We start from the raw sequence: 26,330 nt of genomic DNA, 5'->3' as shown, positions 1-26,330 counted from the left end.
GAATTCGAGATGAGTACTTTAATCCCCTTTGCAAAATAATAATAACAACAACGACAATAAGGGCTCTGAGCAGAGAACGTTAAGCCTAATTCAGATTTTTAAAAAGTGGAAAACAAATCATAAATACCTGAGAAATGAGGTTCATAATGCAAACCCCAAGAAGCCCTTTAACCTGGGCAAAATCCTATAACACAATTATATACAATTTCACACTTGACTGGCGCTGTTATTTGAGCAAAAATAACCATTTTTCTGCTTGCGCTAAATGAACCACGAGAGCCATGTATCCAGCTACAGAAAAATGTAGGCTCGCACGTTCAGTCTGCATGTAATCAGCGTACTTGATGGCAAGGGCATTGTAGGATCAAAAGAGTTAATCATTGGATCCTGCCCACAGCAACCACACAATTAAGGGCAAGATTAGCAGAGATGAAAAATTTATTGTGAAAATGCAACGCTGGGTCTGCAAAACAAAATGATTTCGCCGAGCAGTTGTTCTGTTGCCATAATCCTAATGATCAAGTCTATTACACTAATAATAGGAGAAAAACTAATTGCAGAGAGGACAGGACAAATCTTTTTTAATCTGCGTTGTCATCCCAACTAAGTCCCAACCCATTTGTATTAACCTTTGCTGACAGAGTCACATGATGGACATAATTTCTTATAATTTACCAGCTATGGATCTAACCTTTCTTCATCAAATATTCATAAAGGCAGGGTTCTCAATGATTTTCTGTCTCTCTTCATATTTACAGCTTGTTGTCTTCTTCCTTTTTACAGTAATTTGGACACAATTGAAGTCAAATGGAATTAAAGTTAAATGACTTTAGCAACTGAGGTGCCTAAAAGCAGAGACTTGGGGGAGGGGTCGTGAACTGGAGGGGAAGAGCCTGTGTTCCCAGGACCCTTCACATCCCAGAGGCGTTCCAGTGGGCTGCCCTGCCCCCAAAGGGAAAAACGAAATCAGTCGGAGAATAAAATGCCACTGCCCTCACTTGGCCTGCAGAACATGCACTCTTAGGCCTGTAGATTGAGATGCCCAGAGGCTGAGCTGACCAGGAGCTCCGTGCCTTCCTCCGACCACCGGGCTTGCTGGGAACCTCGGCTGCTGGGGCCAGGTCCTGTCTGAGCATGCGTCAGAGGGGCCCCGAGAAACATGCCAAGGGCTGTAATGGTGGACAAGAAGAGCTGGTTTGGTACCGTTACTTAGAAAATGAACGTGAATATCTGAAACCATTCCTGAGAGCATTTTTGGTAGAAAAACATCTGTTTCCACTTTGCTGCTTTGTTGCTTTGACAGTTTTCTTAAGAGACATGTAGATGAAAGAAGTTTTATAAAGCTTAGGTGTTTAAAATAAGTATAGCCACTGGTCCTATATTTTTCCTCTCCCTCCTTGCAAGGCTTCAGTTTCAGTGGAATGGCAGGAGTTTGGGGAAGATGAAATAGTCTGGATAAATCCCTTTTCTACTCCAATCTTCAGAGGACCCTGCCTTTACTGAAACAACCAGGATGTTGTAGGTAAATTCTCCTTTAAGATGCAAAGGAGTTGTTTTACCTGGTTGACTTCAAATTCCTATATTGACTAAACCAAGAATTTACTTCTTGCTGAGTTTCCAGAATTCTTACTGGTAGAACAGAAGTGAGAACTGAAGCTGTTTATATTCTTTAACAGCTGATTCACATCCCTGACTCTAAGTATTTTGGTTTTTTCACCATTAAAACTTCATCAAGTCCTCTTTGAGCACTACCCCTCAATCTCAGACCTTCTCACCCTTCCAAATATTTTTCAGTGCATTTATAGACCTATAGATATACTGCAGACAAATGTGTTTTCTTTGTTTTACCTAAATGGTCATGACAAACTACCACTGGTTCTGCCAGTCAGTACCCAGCTTGCTTTTGTTACTCAATAACATACCTAGACTTGGGGATCTCCCTATGTTAGAACATATGATATAAATCTATTTAATTGTTGCAGAGATGTCAATAGGTTGTATATATCATCCTTCAGTGTTAGTCCCATAATAATGGACATTTAAGTTTTTTCCAGTTTTTCAAATTATAAGCAATTCTGCAAAACACCATTAAACGTTTAGAACCAAGATAGAGTACGTGTATTTGTCCTAACAGCAGTGCTGGCTTTTGCAAATACAGTTTTGAGAATGTTTATACTGACCTGATATAGCTCAATACTGACCTGACCCTATATTTTTTTAATGTCTTCTACCAAGCCAAGTTTCCTTTCTGATGGGAAGGACCAAAACAATTATGAGACATTTGGTATCATAAGCGCCCCACACATAAGTAGACATTCCAGATGGCAGTGAATTAAATGTTTTCAATAGGGGGAAGAATGATAATCAGCTGTAAGAAATGCCCAAGTAGAGCTGTTATTAAAGGAGACTGTCATTGTGGTGAGTTTGCTGTTATGCAGACTGAGTTACACTGAAGGTCAGACTATGCACCCTGAACTGCAGATGCATCCTGGGAAACTCTCCCCCATGGTACTGGGTTCTCTATTTGCCTTGTTCACCAACACTCATGCTATAAAGAGGTGTCTATGATTATGTAAAGGATGACTTGCCAATTAGGATACACATACATGTATGGTGTTAATAACCATACCTCAGTCTCTTAAAATCTAATTGAAGATGGCAGGAAATTCTTTTAAAGGACTAAAATCTTTGGCCAGAAGGTTTGAGGGGTAAGTTCCATGAAAATGTTTACTAGGAATATCAGATACTGTCATTCTTCTGGGCTAGAATCAGACAGGTGCTGAGATGCTCATCGGCTCCCTCTGGGTTAATGGAAGAAATAAGGCAGGTACACAGTCAGATTCTATACATTTGTGGATGTGCAGAATGAAAACTTCCAATCTGAGTGGGTATAAAGATTCTAAGTTATTTTTTAAATAATTCACATTAACTACAGCTAGGTTTAGGGTTAACAATCTCGTCAGGTAGTATTTAGCTTTGCTGAAAACCAAGAACTGACTTAAGAATGACACACAGATGGAAAAGATCCTTCCACCAGAGTTCATGAAACATTAGGTATCTCTTATTCCTGCAACTCCGTTTAGGCTGTTAACTGGCCCAGTCTCTCATTCTATACTGGGCACTCTTATCCTCTCTTCTAAAAGGGGAAGTTGAGAGATTCTGCCAAAAGTTAGTGGAACCTAAGAAAAAATAGATAAATTCATCAAAAATGAAAAACTTTTGTGCGTCAAAGAACACTGTCAAGAAAGTGAAAAGACAACCTACAGAATTGGGGAAAAAATCTTGCAAATCATGTATCTGATAAAAGTTTACTATCCAGACTATAAAGAACTCCTAAAATTCAAGAACTAAGAGACAAACAACCCAATTAAAAAATGGGCAAAGGAATTGATTAGCTATTTTTCCAAAGAAGACATACAAATATCCAATAAGTCCATGAAGAGATGCTTATGACCATTAATCATTAGGGAAATGTAAATTAAAACCACAATGAGAGACTACTTCACACCTACTAAGACAGCTATAATAATTTTTTTTAAATAACAAAATAACAAGAGTTAGCAAGGCTGTGGAGAAATTAGAACCCTCATACATTGCTGGAAGTAATGTAAAACCACACAATGCCTTTGGAAAATAATTCCTGAAAAAGTTGAATGAATTACCCTCTATGTGACCCAGTAAGTCCATTCCTAGGTATAAACTCAAAAGAATTGAAAACAGGGATTCAAATAGATACTTGTATAACAACATACATCACAGCATTATTCACAATAGCTAAAAAGTAGAAGCAACCCAAACATCCACAAGCAGATGAGTGAGTAAACCAAACATGTTATATACATGGAATGGAATACTATTCAGCCATAAAAGGGAACAAAATTCTGTCACATGCTATAACCTGTATGAACCTCAAAAATACATGCCAACTGAGATAAACCAGACACAAAAGGACAAATACATGATTCCACTTATACGAACTATCTAAAATAGACAAACTCAGAGAGATAGAAATTCGATTCGAGGTTACCGGTACTGCGGCAAGAGGGAATGGGGAATTGCATAATGAATTTCTGTTTCGAGGTGATGATCAAAAAATTTTAGAAACAGATACCGGTGATTCTTGTACAATATTGTGAATGCAGTGAATACCACTGAATTGTATGCTTGAAAATAGGTAAAATGGCAACTTGTACATTATATATTTTTTAACACAGTAAGAGAAGTTAATGGAACCAGATTAGAACTTAAGCATATCATCTAAAATTCCAAAGGTATACACTTAAGGAACTAAAAATACAGAAAAACTCTATTGCAGTTACTCGCTTCATAGCAAATCACTCTAAAACTTAGCAGCCTACAACAACCCAGTTGTTGTTTAGTCACTAAGTCGTGTCTGATTCTTTGCGACCCCATGGGCTGTAGCCCACCAAGCTCCTCTGTCCATGGGATTTCCCAGGCAAGAGTACTGCAGTGTGTTGCCATTTCCTTCTCCGGGGGGAATCTTCCTGACTCAGGGATCGAACCGTGTCTCCATTGGCAGGCAGGCTCTGTGCTCTCTGAGCCACCAGAGAAGCCTCCACCACAGTTACTGATTCTCATACAAGGCCCTGGTCTTCTGTGGGTTGACTCATCGGGACAGAAGCCTCTTCTGCTGTCCTCACTGAGGGTCTCTCAGCTGGACTGTAGTCAGGAGCAGCCGGAGCAGAAAGGCTGGGTCCAGCGGGGGACTCTGGGATCACTCGGCCTCCATCTTTCCACGCGGCCTTTCTGTGCAGTCTGTCCTGCAGATACCCAGACTTCTTACAGTGAGGCTCAGGACACCCAGGTGCACAAAAGCAGAAGCTGCCAGGCTTTTTAAAAGAACTGTTCTAGGGTCACCCATGCTGCAATCTACTGTCTCAAGCAGATGACAGAGAGGCCCAGCTGAGCCTTGGAATATGGGTAAATCCTGGAAGCGAGGTCTGTTGGGGGTGTGTTTGGAGGCTAGTTACGTCAAACACCAGTCTCACTTGCATAGGATAAGGAGAGTCAAACCCTAATGTCACCCTGCAGGAAGACAAAGGATTATATCTGAAGTTGAAGGCTCAAGGAATAGGAGTGCGGTGCATACTGGTGAGAGATACACCAGATAACCACTGTTGGAAACAAGTCCAGGCTGAGATGGATTATAACGGGGGACTCCATATCATTAGATTTAAAACTGTGGATGCGCACTGTTTCAATAACATGATAGGGTAGTTTGGAGTACGGCTCTGGGGCCAGATCACCTGGGCTCCTATCTTGGTCACATCAGTTATAATCTCTGTGACTTTGGGCAAATGACATCACCACTCAGTGCCTCAGTGTTCCCATCTGTAAGCTGGGGATAAAAATCATAACCTCAGGACTAACCTGGTCCTGTGGCTAAGCGCCAGTGGCTAAGACTCCGAGTTCCCAGTGCAGGGGGCCCAAGTTCGATCCCTAATCAGGGAAGCCAGATCTCACATGCCACAACTAAGGATTCCACGTGCCGTAGTGAAGGCTGAAGATCCTGAGTGCTGCAGCCAAGACCTGGAACGCAAATAAATAAATATATAAATAAGTAGATACCTGAAAACAAAATCATAACATCATAGGGTGATTAGGATTACATGAATAAAGCACTTAGAATGCTGAAGAGGCACAGCGTAGACCCTCAAATAATGTCAGCTCTTACACCTACAACTTTAAAAGAGAAGAAGCATACGAACCCATGGTGAACTAGGGATGCTCAGACCAGATCCTTAGGCTCCTAAAGTGAAAAGCGTTAGTCGCTCAGTTGTGTCTGACTCTTTGCAATCCCCCCGGACTGCAGCCTGCCAGGCTCCTCTGTCCATGGGATTCTCCAACAAGAATACTGGAGTGGATGGAGTGTGGGTAGCCATTCCCTTCTCCAGATCTTCCCGACCCAGGGATGGAACCGGCTCTCCGGCATTGCAAGCAGATTCTTTACCAGCTGAGCCATCAGGGAAGCCCAGCTCTGCCACAGATGAGCTGAGCAAGTCTGGTAACCTCAGCTTCCAACTGAGAAGGATATAAGCTAAGATGAGCTCCCGAGAATAGAGGTTGTGTCAAATCTGAAATCTAAAATAGCCACGACTGTCAAAAATTACCTCGCTGAAACATGAGACTCCCCTCCCTTTTCTGAGCGATTCTTTACAGCCCAGCCTGTTCCTTTATCCTCATACTCTACCCACTGTGGAGGCATAATTCAGAGCCTCACTGGCTGCCTGTCCAGAGACCTCCTCCTGGGACAGAACTTTATAAATCATTTTAAGTTAGTGGCCATAACTCCCAGGTGCTTACACGAGACCAAGTGGAAAAGGACATTAACTTGGAACCAATTAAATTGCTGCTAGTCTGTATTTGCTGGCCTCCTGGACGGATTTCTCCCAGAAGGCTGCTCACGTGGTCAGCCCTGGGTGAAACTGTTACGAAGGTAAAATCGGGCTCCAGAGAATCCCCCTTCCTCACACCCCAGGGAAAGCAGAGTTCACGTGTCCCTCTGCTCCGTCAAGGAAACAACGTGATCAGTCCAAGAGGTGACTTAAAATCATCTCCTCCTTCGAATCAGTTGCAGTTTTAAATGCCTTTCCTTTTTTTCTCTGTACACTGTGGGGAAAAAAAAAAATGAATGAAGGGTACACTTTCTGGCATGGATTAGAGGCCAGAGCAAGACCTGTTTGCAGTGAGGAGGCTGTCCTAAAACCTGTGCTCCCTGCCACGTGGGCAGGCCACCTGCCAGTGGCAATTACACAGATGACCCCAGCCTTGTAACTTACTAGTGGGTGCTTTTGGGCACTAGGACCTGGGCCAGTCCATCTCCAGCTAGAAAGAGCAATTTAAATTAGGAACAGCATGCTCCTTCCATCTCACTGAGCTCCCCTAGCAGCTGGGGGGAGATGCAGAGAAAGCATAATGGCCCTCAGTCCGGTAGTCTGTGCCAACTCCCAGGTGGTCTCAACTGCAGAACCGTTCTTCCAAAAAGTGTAAAATTCTAACTTAGTAGTCGGCTGAGACGCCTGGCACGGGGGCAGGAGGTGACAGCCGCTAATCAGGCCCTCGCAGTGCCGGCCTGACTCACCGCCGCGCCCTGGCCCATTCCCTGCTGACCCCGCTCCTGTCGCGCTCAGTCAGGAGCCGAACCTCTCCATTAATCGGCCTGTTCGCGGGAGCCGGAGAGGTGACTTGTAACAGGCCTCTCGTTCCCAGCCTCCTCTCTAATGACATTCCGCACAAGCAGAGTCGTCCTTTGATTCCCTGTGACCTTCTGGATTTTGGCAAATGAGAAAGCGCCTGGGATTCACGGTGAGGGCCCAAGGGTGTCTCTCCTGCAAAGAGATGCTCTGGTCTTCCACCCCCGCCTCCACCCACATCTCTCACTGGCAGCAGGCAAGGACGCGGCCTCATTCATTTTCCCCCAGTGGAAAAAAGCCTTCTTCCGGAGCCAAGGGGGCTCGGAGATGAGGTGGCCGGTACTTGGCCCATGTGTGTGTATTTACCAGGTGAGACTCCGGGACTCGGTGGCTGTCTCGCCTTGACAGATGAGAAAATCCTGTCTCAGCGCCCTTGCCAAGGTCACCCCACTAGCCCATACCCATGTGGGGAGAACACGTTCCCCCACCACCACCCCAAACAGTGAGGGAACTGCAGACCCAAGCTTTCAAAGCCGCAGAGTAGAAGGCTTTGCACCAGCCTGCGGAAGGCGAGACCCTACAAGGCTGTAAGTAATAAATAGATAATGGCTGGTCTCTCTGCCTGCTTGCTCCGTGGAGATGCTCGGATGGGAACCCGGTGGCTGTGATGATTAATGAATCAACCCACCCCGTTAACCTGCAGTTTGGAGGCCACGCGCAGCCCCTAAGGCAGTCTCTGGGCAACTCATCCTTCCTTGCCGAGGCGCCCACAGGCTTTTGTCCATGGGTGGCGATGCTGGCAGCCCAGCAGAAGCTTCTGCTTGGAGGATTTCAGAATTTGGTCCGCTTTCTATTGAAGTGCAATTAAAAAAAAAAGAAACACTGCTTTCAAACCCAGTCATTTCAGAGGGAATCCCCGCACTGACTCAGAGCCCTGCTTAGTCTTCTGTGGCTCACAGCATCTAAGATTACCCTTCTTCCTCAGCCTGAATCCACAGCCCCCCGGAAGGAAGAGAAAAACGGAAATTGAATGTGAGTTGCATTCAAAAGATACACTTGCAGTGAACTCTGGAATACAGGGAGGCTCTTCTTTTCTCTTCCAGCGCAAACGGGAACAAAGCATCAAAGTGATGGGGACGGTCAGGTTAAGTGCTGCCCCCTCCCTCTCAGCCAGCCTGGGGGGGAGGGCCCATCAGGCCAGGAAAGAGATTTAAGGAGAATATTTCACTTCATCAACTCAACACCACGAGTAGGTTGAGCGTCGAAGATTCCTCTCATGAAAGGGCCACCCAGTTCCTAAAGAAGAAAGTTTTCTTAATGTCTATTCGCTGACCTCATGTGGCAGAGAATACTAGTTTCTCCTCCTGTCCCCTTTCTTTCCTTGTTCCTGAGTATAGAATCTCAGGTTTTTTTAAAAAAAAAACAACAACAACTTTTAGTTTTATATTGGCGTATAGCCAGTTACCAATGTTGTAATAGATTCAGGAGGTCAGCACAGGGACTCAGCCATAGGTATACATGTATCCGTTCTCCCCCAAACTCCCCTCCCATCCAGGCTGCCACATGGCATTGAGCAGACTTCCCTGTGCTATAGAGTAGGCCTTTGTTGGTTGACCATTTAAAATATACCAGTGTGTACGTGTCGATCCTGAAGTCCTTAGCTATTCCTTCCTCCCTGGCAACCGTAGTTTGTAGAATCCCAGTACTGATGGAGGAAAGAAGGTAGCACATCCAGTTAAAACCCAGCACTTCCCAGCCTCTTCTGTAGCCCAGGGGCTGAGTTCTAGTCTGTGAGCTAGAGGTGGAGGTTGGTTGGCTGTCTTCCTTAGATAGAGGTGGTAAGGGTGTATTTTGCCCCTCTCTCCTTCCTGCTCCTGCCTGGGATACCAGATACAGTGGCCAGAGCACCTGGACCTTAAGCTGAGTTCAAAGACGGCAGCCGTCAGCTAGGAATGGCAGAGCAGAAAGGTAGATGGAGCAGCCTGAGTCCTGGGTGTCTGTGGACTGCTGCCATTAGACCTTCCTTGAAAAAGAAAAAACAAGCTTCCCTCTTCTTCAGCCACACTGTTAACTTCTAATCCCTCTTGCTGGCAGCTAGATGTAGTTTATAACTAATATTGCTGTTGTTGAGTCTCTCAGTCGGGTCTGACTCCTTGCAACCCCATGGACTGTAGCCCTCCAGGCTCCTCTGTCCATGGGACTTTCCAGGCAAGAATACTGGAGTGGGATGCCATTTCCTTCTCCAGGGGATCTTCCCAAGTCAGGGGTTGAACCAGCATCTCCTGTGTGTCCTGCTTGGCAGGTGGATTCTTTACCACTGAGCCACCTGGGAAGCCTTATTCTGTGCTTATTCTGTCTTCCTTCAGTAGAATAGTTACCTCCATGAGACCTGGAACTTTGTCTCATTCATTACTGTATCTCTAGATCCTTGTAAAGTGAAAATCACTCAGTCGTGTCCAACTCTTGAGACCCCATGGACTGTAGCCTGCCAGGCTCCTCTGTCCATGGAATTTTCCAGGCAAGAATACTGGAGTGGGTCACCATTTCCTTGTCCACTAGATCCTTGTACCTAGTAAATATTTGCTGAATGAATGAATGAATGAACCCAGGCACACACACACACAGCACTAACCAAACCCCTTCTGCCCCAATCCTGTCCTGATCAGTAGGTCAGTAGGCAGCACTTAGTAAGCTACACTGAGTTGTCATCCTTTTTTAAAATTAAAGTATAGTTGATTTACAATATTATATTAGTTTTAGGTGTACAGTGAAGTGATTCAGTTATACATACATATATATATAAGGATTCCCGGGTGGCTCGGTGATGAAGAATCTGCCTACCAATTCAGGAGACATAGGAGACTTAGGTTCAGTCCCTGGGTTGGGAAGATCCCCTGGAGAAGGGAAAGACTACCCACTTGCCTAGAAACTCCCACAGACAGAGGCGCCTGGTGGATACAGTCAGACATGCCCGAGTGACTAAACAACAGTGTATATATATATATATATATGCTTTTGAATTCTTTCCCATTATAGTTTACTGAGTTTTCCTCCTTTTTGATCACTGAACCCAGGAGCATAGCTATTTATGTGGGTAAAAACAATTTTAATTTCTAAACATTAGCTGTAGAAACATCATTCGGTTCCTAGGGGTATAAAATGCAGATTTGCTTTGTCTTTAAGATGAGGACATTTCTGACATCTTTGGAGTTTGGGGCCTTGTTAGTATAGCAAGCTTGATGCTACAGTTGCTTGGACTTCTTGCCCTTCTGCTGAAGAGCTCCACTGAAATATAGCTTTATTCCTGTCATAAAACACCCAGAGGTGGAGGGAGCTGTTTATTATCTCTAATCTTGAAATGGCAGCTTAGAGAATCCGTGGATTCTTGGGCTAGAGTAGAACAGTGTCCAGTGGGGTCTCTGATACACATGTGTTACCTCGAGGGAATGAGAATTTGCCGGCAAAAATAGTTTCTGAATCAGAGTAACAATGACTGGTAGTACTTCCAATTCCACCAGATGACGTGAGGTTTCCTAGAAAAGTGCTTAACTAGCAAATAACCTAAATTTCAGTCCCAGCTACATGACTTACCAGCCATGTGAACTAGAGCAAGGCCTCCACATCCTAATCTCCCCAACTGGGAGATTATTTCCTATCTGAGTAGTGAGGGTCACTTGAGATAAGGTATGTGGAGGTAAACCATGGTATTTGTATATAGGGACAGACTTCCCTGGTACTCCAGTGGTTGAGAATCTGCCTTCCAATGCAGGGGACACAGGTTCGAGTCTAAGATCCCATATGCTGCAACTGCTGAGCCCAAGAGCCACAATTCCAGAGAAGTCCGCGTGCCACAACAAAGATCCTGCATGTTGCAACTAAGACCCGCCACCACCAAAAATAAATAAAATAAATATTGTTAAATATATTTTTATGTAAAATCCCAATTTTTTTTAAAAGATGGGAAGAACCTTAGAGATTGTTTAACCCAGCCCTTCATTTTACAAATCTGAGTACCAGTGGCCAGAAAGTCAGGGTTTTGCCCACAGTCTCAGGATAGGTTAGTGGTAGAGCTTGGTCTTAAATTTCCAGACCAATATTTTTTCCTCTCATCCCCCTTATCCGTGGGTAATAAGATACTATCATTATTCCTTCTCTGATTGTGCCTTGTACTTTTACTGTCATCATCATAAAATGGGTACTATCACAGAGAGATGAGTTCATCTTTGTACAGTTGGAAGTTCCCATGATGCAAGTTGCTTTCCATCATCTGTGCATCCCACCCCTATTTATTGTGGCTACCATTTCGTCCTCCAGGGTCTCTTCCCAACCTAGGAATCAAACCTGTGTCTCTTGCATCTCCTGCATTAGCAGTTGGATTATTTACCACTGCGCTGCATGGGAAAGCCCATTTATTGTGGCTACAATGCGCCAAACTGCTCTAGGCTCGGAGGATATAGCAAAGAGTAAAACAGAAATTCCTGCCTTCTGGGAGCTTACACACACACACACACACACACACACACACACACGATATCAAGTGTTGTGGAGCATAAAATGGGGCAAGAAAAGAAGATGGGAAGTGGGGGAGCTCGGGGTTGGATACAGAGGAAAGGGAGGTGCTGCTGTCTTCCGTAGGACAATCTGGGAACGCCTCGATCATTGGATTATGTTTAATCAATGACCTGAAGGAACAGGGGAATGACCCACATGGATATTTTAGGGAAAGAGTTTTCAAAGCTGAAGAAACAGCAGATTCAAATACCTGAGAGTGTTCTTTGCCTGATTAAGGAAGAGCAAATAAGCCTGTAGGACTGGATCAAAGTGAATAATGGGACAAGTGGAAGGAGAGGCCAGGAGTAGGGGTGGGGAAGGGGTAGGTCATGTAGGGACTTGAGGACCATTGTAAGAATTTTGACTTGGACTCAGCTTTTGTTTTATTTTCATTTTTTAATTCTTTATTGAATTTGTTTTGCTCCAGTCTTATAATTTTATTTTTGGGGGTATAAGGCATGAGGGATCTTAGCTCCCCAACCAAGAATAAAACCTGCACCCTCTGCATTGGAAGGCCAAATCTTTAACCCCTGGACCACCAGGAAGCACCAGGACTCACCTCTTACATGGGTGCGAAGCATAGATTCATCAAAAGACTGGGATGTGTGTGTGTGAGTCACTCAGTCATATCTGACACTTTGTGACCCCATGGACTCTAGCCCACCAGGCTCCTCTGTCCATGGGATATCCTTGATTAATTGGCATTCTGTTTCAGCCTACCATTTTCTCATTCCACATTTGGACTGCCTTCCCCTGCCCCGCTGTTGGTTTGGGGCTCCACCAAGTTTTCTGTGTAAGTCCTCTCGACCTATTAACAAATGTTCTTAAAGGAGAGAAGAGGAACAAAGGCCCAGTTAGCCTCACATTCGGTATACGGTTAAAATAAACTTGGGAGATGCTTCTTGGCCTCCAAAAACCAATTAAGCAGGTTACTCGCAAGTATTTCTAAAAACAGCAACCCAGTGGAAAGAGACTGACAGGTGAGCAGATGGGAGAACCATCAACTCAAATTTATTTCACAGCTTACAACTCAAATGAGCATTCCAAAGTCAGAACAGCTGGCCTTTTATGCTGTAAGCCATTGTCCTTTGCTTTGCTCATCTCTCAAGAGTATGAGCAGGTTATTCTGCAGTGGCCGTCTGTCTGTCGGTCTTTGACTTTGCAGGGAAAAATCCTTTGTAGGAAACAAGCTCTTGATGTAAACCAGATTCCTCTGTAATGTCTGCTTCTTCCATGGGTTATGAAGTTTCTAGATCCTGAAAATCGATGGCTTTGGCCCCTTAGCTTTCATTTTCATAACTATATTCTTTATCTCTGTGATGGCTATTATCTGATTCTGAGTAAATGGAACTTAACTGAGTAGTCAAAAAGCAAAAATCTTCAGGTTTGCAAGAAGAAACATTTTTTTTTTTTATTATAGTGGGTTTTGTCATACGTTGACATGAATCAGCCATGGATTTACATGTATTCCCCATCCCGATCCCCCCTCCCACCTCCCATTTTCAGATGCACTGTAACATTTTTTAAAAATTTAAAAATGTTACAGTGCATCTGAAAATCACAGCTGCCTTGAATTTCTGATCGTAAGTTATTCTGGGAGCTTTCTGAAGTTTGAGACTGTCCCATGCAAACTTTACTTAAGTTTCAGGCAATGGGGGAAGTCATGAAATTTGGAAAGGGTTATCTTTTGTCAATCATGGCCCTTTGTGGGGTTCGGTGCTGACAGAGGATGGAGGAGAGACCGTATTCGATGGCTGAAAGGAGGGTGTGATACTACCCCGTGGGGATTTTGTTCCAGTAATTGCCTCAAATCAGACCTTCTGCCATGTTGCAGGTATAGCATTAATATCACTCATTAAGTCATAGGGCCGTATGCTTTCCCTTCCAATGGCAGAATCACTGGCAGAATATATTTTCTTCCAAAGTGTTTGTTTTCATTGTTGCCCTTTAGAAATAATGAATTCATTCTATTCCCTTGCAAGGAAAGTTACTCTAGACTGCTTTGAAATTGTATATCTTTTGTTGAGCACAGTTATGCAGTGGTTCCACAGCTTTGTATGCTGGGGAACCCAACCCGGCCTCTCTTAAAACTCCTAACCAAGCTGCCTCAGACCTGATTCATATAATCGTCCAGCCGATTTGACCTTTATATTGTTACCCTCAGCCAGGTAGAAGTCATGCCAGTTTCAGATGACCCTATCATGTGACCAGAGATCAAAGGTCAGCAGCTCCTAAACGTTCGGCTGTCAAGGTAACCCATTCATCACTCTCATTATGTAACTGACAAGCCGACAAATGAAGCTGGGGATAAAATTGTTTTCTACCCTCCGCCTCCTGGGCTTACACTCCAGTGGTGGGCCAAGCAGTCTCACATATTAAGTGGTTCCACGGGCCTGCCAGAGTCCCTGAAGTAAGGGGAAGGAGTCCAGGAGGCCTGTTCTTTGTGTTGGACCCTGAGAAGTCACCAGTTGCCTGCTTAGGGGGCCACGTTGCAGGTCTTCAGGAACCGATGCTCAGTCTAGTATCCTCTGAAATGGAGATGAATTTAATGTGAGTTGTCCATGGACCCAAAGTTCTCTTATGTCCCCCCACCACATATGACCTTCAGCATTTTGTGGTCCTTTGTGGCAGGTTAAGATGGTGTGTGTTTTCATAGCCTGGCACAGTCTGAAGAGTCACATGCAGAAATTCACATGGACAGGACCTTCCTCTGGGGAGTCTAGCTTGGGGCTAGGTGCCTTCGGGAAACTGTTTTTAACCAGGATCCAAAATGATTCTTTCAATATCTGTATTTTGGAATATTACAAAGAGCTGGAGACTAAGAATCAGACAATTTTGCCAAATCCCAACTCAGTCCTTTCTTGAGCTGTGAAATCTTGGGAAAGTTTTAGTTAATCTTCTGTACCTCCACTCCTGTTTGAGGACATACATTTAATAAGAAGACTTATACAGTGTTTGGGCTTCCCTTGTGACTCAGCTGGTAAAGAAACTGCCTGCAATGCGGGAGACCTGGGTTCGATCCCTGGGTCGGGAAGATCCCTTGGAGAAGGGAAAGGCTACCTACTCCAGTATTCTGCCCTGGAGAATTCCACGGACTGTATAGTCCATGGGGTCGCGAAGAGTCGGACACGACTGAGCAACTCTCACTTTCACTTTTCACAGTGCCTGACGCTTAGTGTGTATGATTGTGTGTGTGTTAGTCACTCAGTCTTGTCTGACTCTTTGCGACCCCATGGGCTATACAGTCCATGGAATTCTCCAGGCCAGAATACTGGAGTGGGTAGCCGTTCCCTTCTCCAAGGGATCCTCCCGACCCAGGGATTGAACCCAGGTCTCCCACATTGCAGGCAGTTTCTTTACCAGCTGAGCCACAAGGGAAGACCAGTGTATATGATTGGCTATGTTTAATGTTTCTATTACTATTATTACTATTCCTTTGGTCTGAGAGATGTCATCAGGGAAGCAGTGGCATAAAATAGAATTTCTTTACAGGATCTCCCATAGCAACAGAACCTCTGAAAAACTCGTAAGGGCAGAGGTTAAGGAGATGGCAGGATTACACAGTATAATCACGTGGGTTGGGAGAAAACCCTAGGGGAGGCAGCATTGTACCATAGAAGGGAAACGCATGTGCCATCCTCCTGGGCCCTGAAAGAAAGAACAGATGCCTTTAAGGCTTATTAAAGGGCTCAGTAAGCCATTCCATTGCCAAAAATTATCCCTGATTTTTATACCAGCAAGAGGTCTTGGGACCTTGCCTTTTCATGTCTTACCTCTTGGAGGTACTATCTGAGCACTGTATCCCTCACCCCAGTGCTTCTCCTCTTTGGTGGAGCCTTTGCCACAGGTCACAGGGGCTCTTTCAGTGATCCAGAGTGGGACGAAGCCCTGGTTCCATACACCAGGTGGACCGGAAACCCTGGTCAAAGGCAATTTCTTCTTGGCTCCCGAGTTGGAACTCTTGCACCCTGCTATTTATGGTTACTGGGCTACCTAATATATTAATATTATATTTCAGAGAAATTATAGGTAATACTGGTGTTGAGGAGAAGAATTAGGAACTATGAGAACCACTGTTTACATAGAAAATGTTGAGTTCCAAACAAATGTGGAAAACACAGCTGTAATATTTACAGCAGCTGGGCTTTGCTTGGGTTATTCCCTACCCCTCCCAGTGAGAGAACAGTATAGGATCAGAGTTGTTGTTGTTTACTCACTAGGTCATGTCCGGCTCTGCACTGCCCCATGGACTGTAGCCCGCCAGGCTCCTCTGTCCATGGGATTCTCCAGGCAAGAATACTGGAGTGGGTTGCCATTTCCTTCCCCAGGGCATCTTCCTGACCCAAGGATTGAACCCGCATCTTCCTCCTTGCAGGTGGATCCTTTGCCACCGAGCCACCAAGGAAGCCTACACATAAAGTACTGCTTTTCTTTAAACACTGAAATTACTCTGCCTGGCGAGATGTTTCTATTCTTCTGGGTCTGGGGAGACTAAGAGCAGAGAGCATTCAAAGTCTCATATTGGTCTGAGCTCCCTCCAAAGCATAGAAGCCATTGAAGAAACTGTTACTCCTTTACATTGTTATTTTCCACATTGTTCATGCTGGTCCTGGCAGTTGGGTTTTGCAGGTTAAATGTATTAATCGATTTGATGTGACACGTCAGGATTTTCTACTTGAGTGAAGCCTCTTAAACCTCGGTGTTGGTTGACACTGTTTGAGGGAATGAATGTATTCTGATGTGGCCGATATCCTGAAAAAGGCTTCTGTTTGATGTGAATCAGAAGGACGGTCAACTCCTCAGCGTGAATGAAAATTCCAGAAAAAAACTCTGACTTGGAGGAGAGTGCACCTTTTTTTTATTCCTTGGGTATTTTCTGATGAAGCTGTGGGTCTAAATTGTTCTAATCTTTAGAAGTGTGATGTCTTTCACACTAGCTTTTTTTTTTTTTTTAATGCTTTCTTTTTAATGGCTACATTATATTTCATTGTCTGGATGCACATAGTTTATTCATTTTTTCCCCGCACATTTTGAAGTATTACAGGCCTCCCTGCCAATGTTGCCTGAGCTGTGTTTTAAAAATAGAACTTGTGTCTCATTGGAAAGGGCTGTTATTGTTGTTTAGTCGCTAAGTCATGTCCAACTCTTTTGCAACCCCATGGACTGTAGCCTGCTAGGCTCCTCTGTCCATGGGATTTGCCAGGCGAGAATACTGGAGTTGGTTGTCATTTCATTCTCCAGGGGATCTTCCCAACGCAGGGATCAAACCTGTGTCTCCTTCTTGGCAGGCAGATTCTTTACCTCTGAGCCACCTGAGAAGTTGGAATGGACTATGGAGGTGTAATTCAACATTTGTGCAGTAGCCTACATATTTTAGTGGACTTTTATAAACACTGTTTAATTTTTATCTTCACATAGTCCAGTGAAGCAGCAAAACGTGGACTTCACATAGCAGTTGAGGAAACTAAGAGGTCAAGAAATTTTTCTCAGGATCACCCCAGGAATACAGTTGACCCTTGAATAGATTTGAACTAAGAATGTCCCCTGATACGTGGATTTTTAAAAAAATAAATATACAGTCAGACCTCTGTATCAGTGGATGCATAACCCAAGGATACGGAGGGCCTGCTGAAAGCAATATGAGCATCCATGGATTTTGGTACCCAAGCCGGGGATTCTGGAATCAGTTCCCCCAAAATACTGAGGGATGACTCTATATACCTGGGGATGACTGTCTATACCCGGGGAGAACTGTATAATTAGAAGTAGTTTAGACTCTCTTAAAAGATAAAGGTGTGGGACTTTTCTGGTGGCCCAGTGGTTAAGACTGCACACTCCCACCAGAAGGGGCATGGATTCGATCCTGCTTGGGGAACTAAGATCCCACATGCCACAGAGCGTGCCAAAAAAAAAGCTCTGTCAAAAGATGAAGGCGTATCTTTTACATCTATAGGCAAAAGATACTTATGCTATGAGAACCTCAAAGTCATTGGAACGAAAAGAAGAAAGTTTTTATCAGTTCATTTGCTATAATTATTGTTGTAGAAACATGACGAAAACATTTTGCTCCTTTTGCTCCCCTGAAATGGTTTGGAATCTCCTAAATACCTAACTTTGGCGAGAATAGCCAAGGAGTCAGGGGATAGGGCCCATTTTGGTCCGAATGGGAATCCATGAGAAAGGTGGAACATGGTAGAAAGGCAGCCTACCAGATGTCCAAGGTCTGCCCATCCCCTGCTCTTCCACCTGCCATTGAATTAACCTGGGGTGAGGCAACCCTCTTGTGAAACATGGTTCAAATACCAACCTCTTCCTCTCTCAGATTATTGTGAAAACTGAGCACATCAGTGCTGCGTGTTAGGATTCTTCAGGATGCTCAAACAATATACAGAATGTACTTACTTTATCAGGAGTTACTCTCTTCTTTCACATTAAAGAATTCTCTTAGGAGTTTGTTTTCCTTTTCCCCTCAAGGCCTGTGCTTGCTAATATTTAATCCATCAAGTTCTAGATTCTGGTACTTCTTTTTTTTTTTTTTTATGCTTGCTTTAATCCCAGTCCATCTTTTAGCAGGAACCATTTCTCCCGAAATCTTTTTTGTCATTTTATCAAGCATACTTAATGGAAATGTTACCTGTCCATCTTTATTTGTCGCAAAATTTAAGGACGAGGAGGAAGACCGTATATGTTTTCTTAAAATCAATGGCCAGCACATTACTGTAAAACCTATTGATTAAAAACACAAAGTATAATGTTAGTCATTTAGTCTGTGAAGTGATGCAATAAGGGAAGAAATTTATCCTCTGACTCTTGCATTAACCTTTTATTGACTGCTTGCATACCCATAATTAACACACACTTTAGCTAAAGTGGTTAATTTCAGCATGGCGACCAGTGCTCCTAATGTAGCTGCCGTCCTGATGATCCAGATGGAAGTGTAGCCCTGGGGGAAATCAGCGAGCAGTGGGGCCCTGCATGAGCTACACCTGTGGGCGGAGACGAGAGGGGACCTCTGGACAGTCGGCTCCCAGACCGGCCAGCATGACACCTTTCAGCTGCTTCCTGTTACGTCATTAGGTCATTCAGGGAGAACCCTTCCTCAGTAGCGGGAGTTTTGAGGGTGGCTCACAGAGTCCTTTGAATTGAAATAATGTGATTTTCGGAGGGAGAGAGATGAAGTATATGTCATTTTCCTCTGCTCCCCTGGCAATGCTCCATAAAAGGAGCAGGGTTTTCTAAGTCAAAGTGAAGGCCACCAAGGCTTCCTGGTGGCTCAGATGGTTTGCAGGAGGCCCGGGTCAGGAAGATCCCCTGGAGGAGGAAATGGCAACCCACTCCAGTATTCTTGCCTGGAGAATCCCTTGGATGGAGGAGCCTGGTGGGCTACAGTCCACGGGGTTGCAAAAAGTCGGACACAACTGAGCGACATCACTTTCTTTCTTTTCTAAGTAGATCTAAGTTTATTTGTTAACCCAAAGCATTCAAAGGAGGGTTTTTTTCCTTAAGGATGGGAGAAGAGAGTGCAAAAATGGAAAGGGGAAACTGTAACTTCCTTATTGTTTAGCTGAGTTTTTTGCTGTTTAGCTGAGTTTCTTACTACTTAGCTTCTCTCCTCTGTCTGTAAGAGATCGAACCAATTCCGCTCAAACCACATGGCCAAGCGTAGGGACGGGACAAATTCCCCATAGGAAAATTAGAGTCTTCTTTGTGGCAAAGATGGGAATAGACACAAGACAGCCAGTGTCCACCACTGTCAGGATTCCTAAATCATTGCTTAAGAGAACTCAGGGCCCCTTGATTTTGCGAGAACCACAGAGTTTGCACGCTGAGAAACCATCCAACTTCATTTCCTGGAAATGCCAAGTCAGTCTGAAACAACTGCCCCTGAAGTAGTCCAACAACAGTGCCCATTAAGAATTCTGGGTCTCTATGAGCAACCGCTAAGTCTTTTCTGAGTCTGAGTAGTTTAGCCTCTCACTGGAGAGTTGCAGCAGCTTGCATACATAAACCTTGGCATCCTGGAATGTCACATTGTGCTAGCATTCAGCCTCAGGCTTCATCTGATTCAAGCCAGAAAGAGTCGCTCTAGCTCTCCAGTTTCCCCCACAAAGAGCCAATCCAGAGCCCACCCCACTCAATTTGTTGAAGGGAGGGAATGGTCAGAGGAAGAACAGGCAGCCCCCTCGTTGGCATCTCCTGTCGTCACTGGAGACATCAGTTCACTACTGGTAGGAGAAATAACAATAGTGGCAATAGTATTTAGTAATAATGTGCCAGGTGGTGTGCTAAGTACTTCACATGTGTTAATCCCTATAACTTTCACAACAAGCCCATACGTAAGGTGCTATCATTGTCATCATCATTCTCATGTGACAAATGATAAACAGGTTTGGTGAGTTTAGGATACTCAAGATGTCAGGCCCCAGGGAAGCAGCAGTGCCCCATGTCCAGAGGATGCCTTCACCACTGTGCTTCCCCATCTTAGGAAATTAAGATGGAAGAGAGACTGAATGCATGGTTTGAGCAGGAGCTTCCCTGGTAACTCAGCTGGTAAAGAATCCGCCCGCAATGCCGGAGATCCTGGTTCAATTCCTAGGTTGGGAAGATCCCCTGGAGAAGGGATAGGCTACTGGCTCCAGTATTCTTGGCCTTCCCTGGTGGCTCAGATGGTAAAGAATCCACCTGCAATGGGGAGACATGGGTTCGATCCCCGGGTTGGGAAGATAGCCTGAAGGAGGGCATGGCAACCCACTCCAGTATTCTTGCCTGGAGAATCCCCATGGACAGAGGAGGCTGGTGGGCCACAGTCCATGGGGTCAAAAAGAGTCAGATGCAACTGAGCGACTAAGCATAGTACAGGAAGATATGCCTTCAAGTCATTCTCAAGCCTTTCTTTTTCAGTCCCACTGTCTGGCATGGTGTTGAAGCGGATGGTATGATTTGAGTCGGGGCTGACTGTCCTTTCTCATAGGTGGATAACATGACCTCAACAGCAAGCCCTCTGTGGAGCCCAGTCATGATCATTGACAAAGTGGCAAGGAGTGCTGAGCATTAAAGGAAGAGTTTTGGTTTTGTTTTGCAGCTTGCAAACTCTTAGTGTGGCATGTGGAATCTAGTTCCCTGATCAGGGGTCGAACTTGGGTCCCCTGCATGGAGAGCACAGATCTGAGCCACTAGGCCACCAGGGAAGTCCCTAAAGGAAGATCGTTAAAGTGCTCTTGAGGGGACTCCCCTGGTGGTCCAGTGGTTAAGACTCTGCACTCCCAGTGCAGAGGATGCAGGTTTGTTCTCTGGTCAGGGAACTAAGATCCCATGTGCCTCGGAGCAACTAAACCCTAAATTAATGAACTCTAAACTACTGGAGCCCATGGGCCACAACTAGAGGGTCCTTGCCCTGCAGTGAAATGTCCCACATGATGCAGTGAAGATCTTGAGTGCCGCAACCAAGACCCAACACAGCCAAATAAATGAATAAATGAATATATATAAAAAAAAATAAAGTGATCTTGAAAGATCTGAATTAAGGCCCTGAAGAGCCCCAGCAAGGGGTTCTGTCTCTAGTCCAGAGGGAGGCAGTGGGTATACACAGCTCCTAGCCTTTCAGGGCCAGCATGAGAAGGAGGTAGTCCCCACATCAGTCAGCCCTTCCATCAGAAGAACAACAGTAGAAAATCAGAGCAATTTCACCCAGAAGAAAACTGGATGGGCTTGCGGACTTGTACAATATGGTGTCACCAAACTTCTGCAGCAGGTGTTCATATTTCTAACACTTTCTCAAAATGAGGGGGCCAAACCCATTTGACAGGTGAAAAAGCATCTCTATTGACTTTGGACAAACCTTACACTAGCCGAGATGGATCAGCACTTATCATAGCCCTTTAATCTGCCAACCAGGATAATGTGTGCAGAGATCATTTCCCTGCCGTGAGATGGAAGTGCTCAATTTGGATAACTCTCTCTCTCTGGCAAATTGAGCCTTACTCTCTGATTTCGAGGCCGAGAGACAGCACAATTTAGAAAGCTTCGCAGAGTTCCTTTGTAATTAGTCGCAGCTTCCCTTGAATATTAATTTCCCCCCCATCTCTTTCATGTGATTTAGAGACTATATCTCTAGAACTGAAGTAAGCGGCAGCGTCTCAAACACCTATTATTATTAAGTAGTCTGTAGAATGCGCCTCTGTTCTTCAGGGCTGTGTGGGCTTATCAGTGCAAACAGTTTAATATTTATGCTAAGAGGATTGTCAAAAGCAGCTTCTGTTGCTTTAATTCTTGTTTTAAATAAATAATGAGAACATTTAAACACATTACTCTTCTTGGGGCCCTGAGGTCAGCTAATCTTATTATTTATGAAGTGATGTGCTACATAATAGTACTTAGTGCTTGTTAACAGACGCTATTATCAGGGCCCGATGCGGAGAGCCGAAGATATATTGGAATGTTATGTGTAATGTACGACGGATTGAGTGCACAGCATGCCGGTGGAGCAATTAACCACCCGAGAAAATAGGTGTAAAGTTGAAGCATGTTTTCCCATGGGGATCCCCTCACCATTAATAATTCCCCAGAGGAGAAGATGTCTTTTAGTTTGGAGCCTTCTCGACTGTCAAGGCTTGGAAATAGGGTCGGGATAGTCCATTCTTTGATCTCTTCATAGTGATCACGGAAGTCACATGATGGATTGGTAGGGCCACTTTTTGAATTGATTTAGAGGATAAGGCTGAGAAGGTGGGGGTGGCGTGGGAGAGGACCAGGCACCTCTCCCAGATGTACTCAAGAGTAATTCTTTTTGGGGGCACGCACTGTCCCCGCCACGTGCTCCAAGAGAATAGAGAAATTGTTCGTTTCCTATTGCAATCTGTGTTTTCTTCTCTTTGATCCTCATTTCTCGGATACATAAAGCCAAAGCCACCGAGTTTTCCCAGACCAATTTCCAGTAAGCTGGTTTCTTGGAGATGTAGCTGCCTGCCAAGGTGTGACAATGTGGCCCCAACTTTTTTCCTCCGAGGCTATAATTTAGTTGCATATGATAATTAATTTCTCTACTATTGATGAATAATCCATTTAATAAAAACCGTGATTTAAGTGTTTTCCTTAGGGAGTCACTCTTGCTAGCCTCTTAATTTAATTTTGTGGAAGTTTTCCCCACCTATTCATCAGTGGAAATGATTATTAACCTCTATTTGCATATATCCTTATAAATCGGTCTCTCCTTGGAGTGCCTTTTTCCAAGCACAGCAAGCTGGGACACTTGTAAATCTCCAGGATCTCCGAAGTCAATCCCAGTCTGTAATATTGTTTAATCTATTCTTGGATGTTTTAATGCAGTAAATTCAATTTAATCTTTCCCAGTAATCTAGTAATACATGGAAATCCCACAAACATTTAAATCTGATAATGGCTTAATCACACACTTTAAATAACAGTCGAGATAATGAAAAAATAATTCACCATTTTAAAGGCAGAGTAACTGAATTTGCCCCCATGATTGGCTTCCACAAAGCCTTGAGAGATAATACAAATCTGAAAATTGAAATAAAAAAGTTCCAGCCTCATCAAGAACAGTTCTTCTTTCTTGTAAACATACCTGCTTTCTGCCTCCCAAACTCATCTTTCCTTCCTCCTCATCACCACCCATCACAGCGGATTGCCCCAAGTTGCCTGAGTATGGGTTTTGCAGTCATTTCTTCCTGGGAATTAACTGCCTATTCTTACCTTTCCAGGTGCCAGTCTCGAATTGCCCGAACTTTGCCCGCTGATCAGAAGCCAGAATGCCGGCCGTATTGGGAAAAGGGTGATCCTTCGATGCCTCTGCCATTTGACCTCACAGAGATCGTTTCTGAACTCAGAGGTCTGCTTCTGGAAACCAGGCCCTAGAGATAGAGCACAATTCTCAGATGGAGGAGGAAAGGCTATTTTCAATTCCTCTTCTCCAACCCTGTCATGGGCTTAGGCAAGGGCAGTATGGGGTAGACTTGGCCTTGACCTTGTAGAAACTGTTGAGATGGTAGAGAATGGCCTTGGAGATTGTTTCCAGTTGGGAACAAGTAGGGAGTGGGATCCATGAAGATTAAAATGTTTGAAAATGACACAGTGTTATAGTGATTTGGTATTAAATGAAAAATACAAAAAAAAAAAAAAAAAGTACTATCCCCACCCCCACCCCCCAAAAAAAAAACCAAAACAAAACTATTTCCCACTTGGATTTTTAATGCAAGCCCTTCCACTCCTGAGGCCTGGGAAGCAACCAGGGTGAGCCCACCTTTGGTAGAACCTAACCTTTCCTCTGTCCCAAGTCTTTGCAGAGTCTCTACAGGGGATCTCTCAAGTCATGGAGGAGAAGACCGAATTTAGAGACGTTTAGCCGCTTTTCTCACTATACCTTTCAGAGGCTCTGTGGTTCAGTATGGTAGCCACTAGGTAGATGGGGCTTCTACCGTTTAAATTCCATTTTAATTGTAATTAAAAATTCAGTTCTTCAGTTGCACGAGCCACATTTCAAGTGCTTAATAGCCCAGGTGTGGCTAGAGACTACTGTATTGGACATAGAACGTTTTCATCATTGTAGAAAGCCCTCCTAGACGGTACTTCTGTCAAAAGTTTGAGAGCAGGAGAGTCTGTCTTCCAGTTCTCAGTAGCTGCTCTCCCCACCGGCAAAATAAATGAAGAGAGCAATGCCTCATTGGAAAGTAGCCTCTTTCCCTTCTCTAAAACAGCCGAGGTTGTGAGCCCTGTACTCTGCACACAGGAATGGAGCAGTGTTGAAGATTAAAATAAAACTGACATCCTGTCTTTAGGAAGTTCCCCTGATCTAATGAAAGAGACAAAACTCTATTTACATTGCTTCTTGGATTTAACCAACACACTACATATTTGTTTTCCTTTAATTCCCCTCTTCGCACATAATGCTAGAATTGAGGCTTGAAGAACCTTAGTGCCCCATCCTGATGATGCTGGAGCACCAGAGAGACGAGAAAGAGGTTAGAACTTGGGCTTTGGTTTTTGAGTGCCTGGATGCAAATGCCCACTGGCTTGTGATCTTTGATGTGTGACTGTGCCTCGGTTTCCTCATCTGTATAATGGGAATACTACAGGCAAATCGATTCCCAAGGTGAAGATGAAATGAAATAACCTAGCTACAGATTTAGAACAATCTCTGGTACGTAGTTAAACACACAGTAAATATTAGTAAAATATATATCAGTAAGCTGACCTGCTGTAGGCATTTTCACCTCCCTTCCTCAATCTTGGTGCCAGTTTGTCTCATGATGCTATGAACCCACTTCTCCCTTTCGGGCCTGGCTCTCACCCTATGATGGCCCCAGAAATCACGAGACTAGTCAGCCCCTCTCCCCAGCCTCTTGCCTTCTCTTGTCATCTGCAGTATTTGGGAAGCCGAAGAGTGTTTTTACCCATTCAGAAGTACCCTGAGAACCAAACTCTCCCACCATCAGAATCTCACTGGTTCAAGGTGTGGGCTCGTTTCTACGGAGTTAACCTCAGAGAGACTCGTCACACAAGGCAGGTGGGGTTTCACCATCTTGAGACTCTCGAATCTTTAGATGAGTTCCCCGATGCCCTTAAGCCTCAGTCTCCTCATCAGTAAAAGATAAAGTGCTCCCTCTTATGGTTGCGGGAAAGATGAAATCATGGAGGCAGAGTGTGCAAGAGCAGCCTCGGGACCACATAGCCTCGTGTTTTATTTCACCCCCCAGAATGTTTGTTCCTTGTCATAGTTCATGAGGAGCCAGTATTTAAAAATGGAAGATTTCATATAACACAAAGATGTGTGCATCCTCTTTAAAATTCAGAGCATCCAGCGGCCTCCATCCTGATGTGGCAGAGAGCTAGGTAGCATCCTCTTAGGTGGGGCACGAACCCTCCATGACCCCTGTCGCTCCCCATTATCATTTACTGTGAACCTGACCATCTTTACCCTTTCACATCAGCACCTGCTTGCTTGCACCCCTAGAGTAGAAATAAATAATAATGTTGTGTGCTTACCCCAATATATGTGTATTACTATCCGGCTATTGTTGTGGACTGCTTGTGCTAATATGCCATGTACCTCATAAAACACGCATAAACAATAAAAAATATTGAAAGGATGAGATAAGAAACCAAGAGAGTGCCTGCTCTATTTCTGCTTTCACAGATGCAGGTGAGCATGCTTCCTGGGCCCGGGGGGCGGGGGGGGGGGGGGGGGGTTGGTGGGATAGTAAGTGAAGAGTGTGCTCAGGGTCTTTCAGGTGGGGAAACAGCCAGTGTCGGAGAAACCACTTCCAGCTGCTGCTGCTAAGTCGCTTCAGTCATGTCCGACTCTATGCGACCCCACAAACAGCAGCCTACCAGGCTCCTCCGTCCCTGGGATTCTGCAGCCAAGAGAACCCACTGGAGTGGGTTGCCATTGCCTTCTCCAAACCACTTCCAGGAGTGAATCCAAAAGGTGAGATCATGTATTCTCAGAAGAAGTGGTGGCTTTCAATGAGCTTGAGCTCAGCGTGTCTGAGGATTACCTGTGCTTGCTCTGGGAGAAGGGTAGGGTAGGTTTCAGACAGGTAGAAGGGGGAAGGGCAAGAGATGATAAAAAAAAGGGACGCTGGGGGCGCTAATCTGACCATCAGCTCA

The 26,330-nt window shown here is 44.5% G+C and overlaps 1 protein-coding gene across 1 annotated transcript in view; it reads left to right on the top strand.

Annotated features, from left to right (window-relative positions):
- The window catches only part of FTO (FTO alpha-ketoglutarate dependent dioxygenase), a 417,942-nt gene extending 392,120 nt beyond the window's left edge, over window positions 1-25,822 (top strand). The window contains exon 9 of the mRNA XM_020873086.2: window positions 23,426-25,822. Within this exon, the coding sequence (XP_020728745.2) occupies window positions 23,426-23,579 (154 nt within the window). The 3' untranslated portion in view covers window positions 23,580-25,822. The remainder of the gene's footprint in view (window positions 1-23,425) is intronic.
- The last annotated feature ends 508 nt before the right edge of the window (window positions 25,823-26,330 follow it).

The sequence above is a fragment of the Odocoileus virginianus genome, chromosome 20, assembly GCF_023699985.2.
Source record: "Odocoileus virginianus isolate 20LAN1187 ecotype Illinois chromosome 20, Ovbor_1.2, whole genome shotgun sequence".
Classification (NCBI taxonomy): Eukaryota; Metazoa; Chordata; class Mammalia; order Artiodactyla; family Cervidae; genus Odocoileus; species Odocoileus virginianus.
The sequence above is the reverse complement of the archived record's forward strand: the minus strand, read 5'-3'. Positions and strand labels throughout refer to the sequence as shown.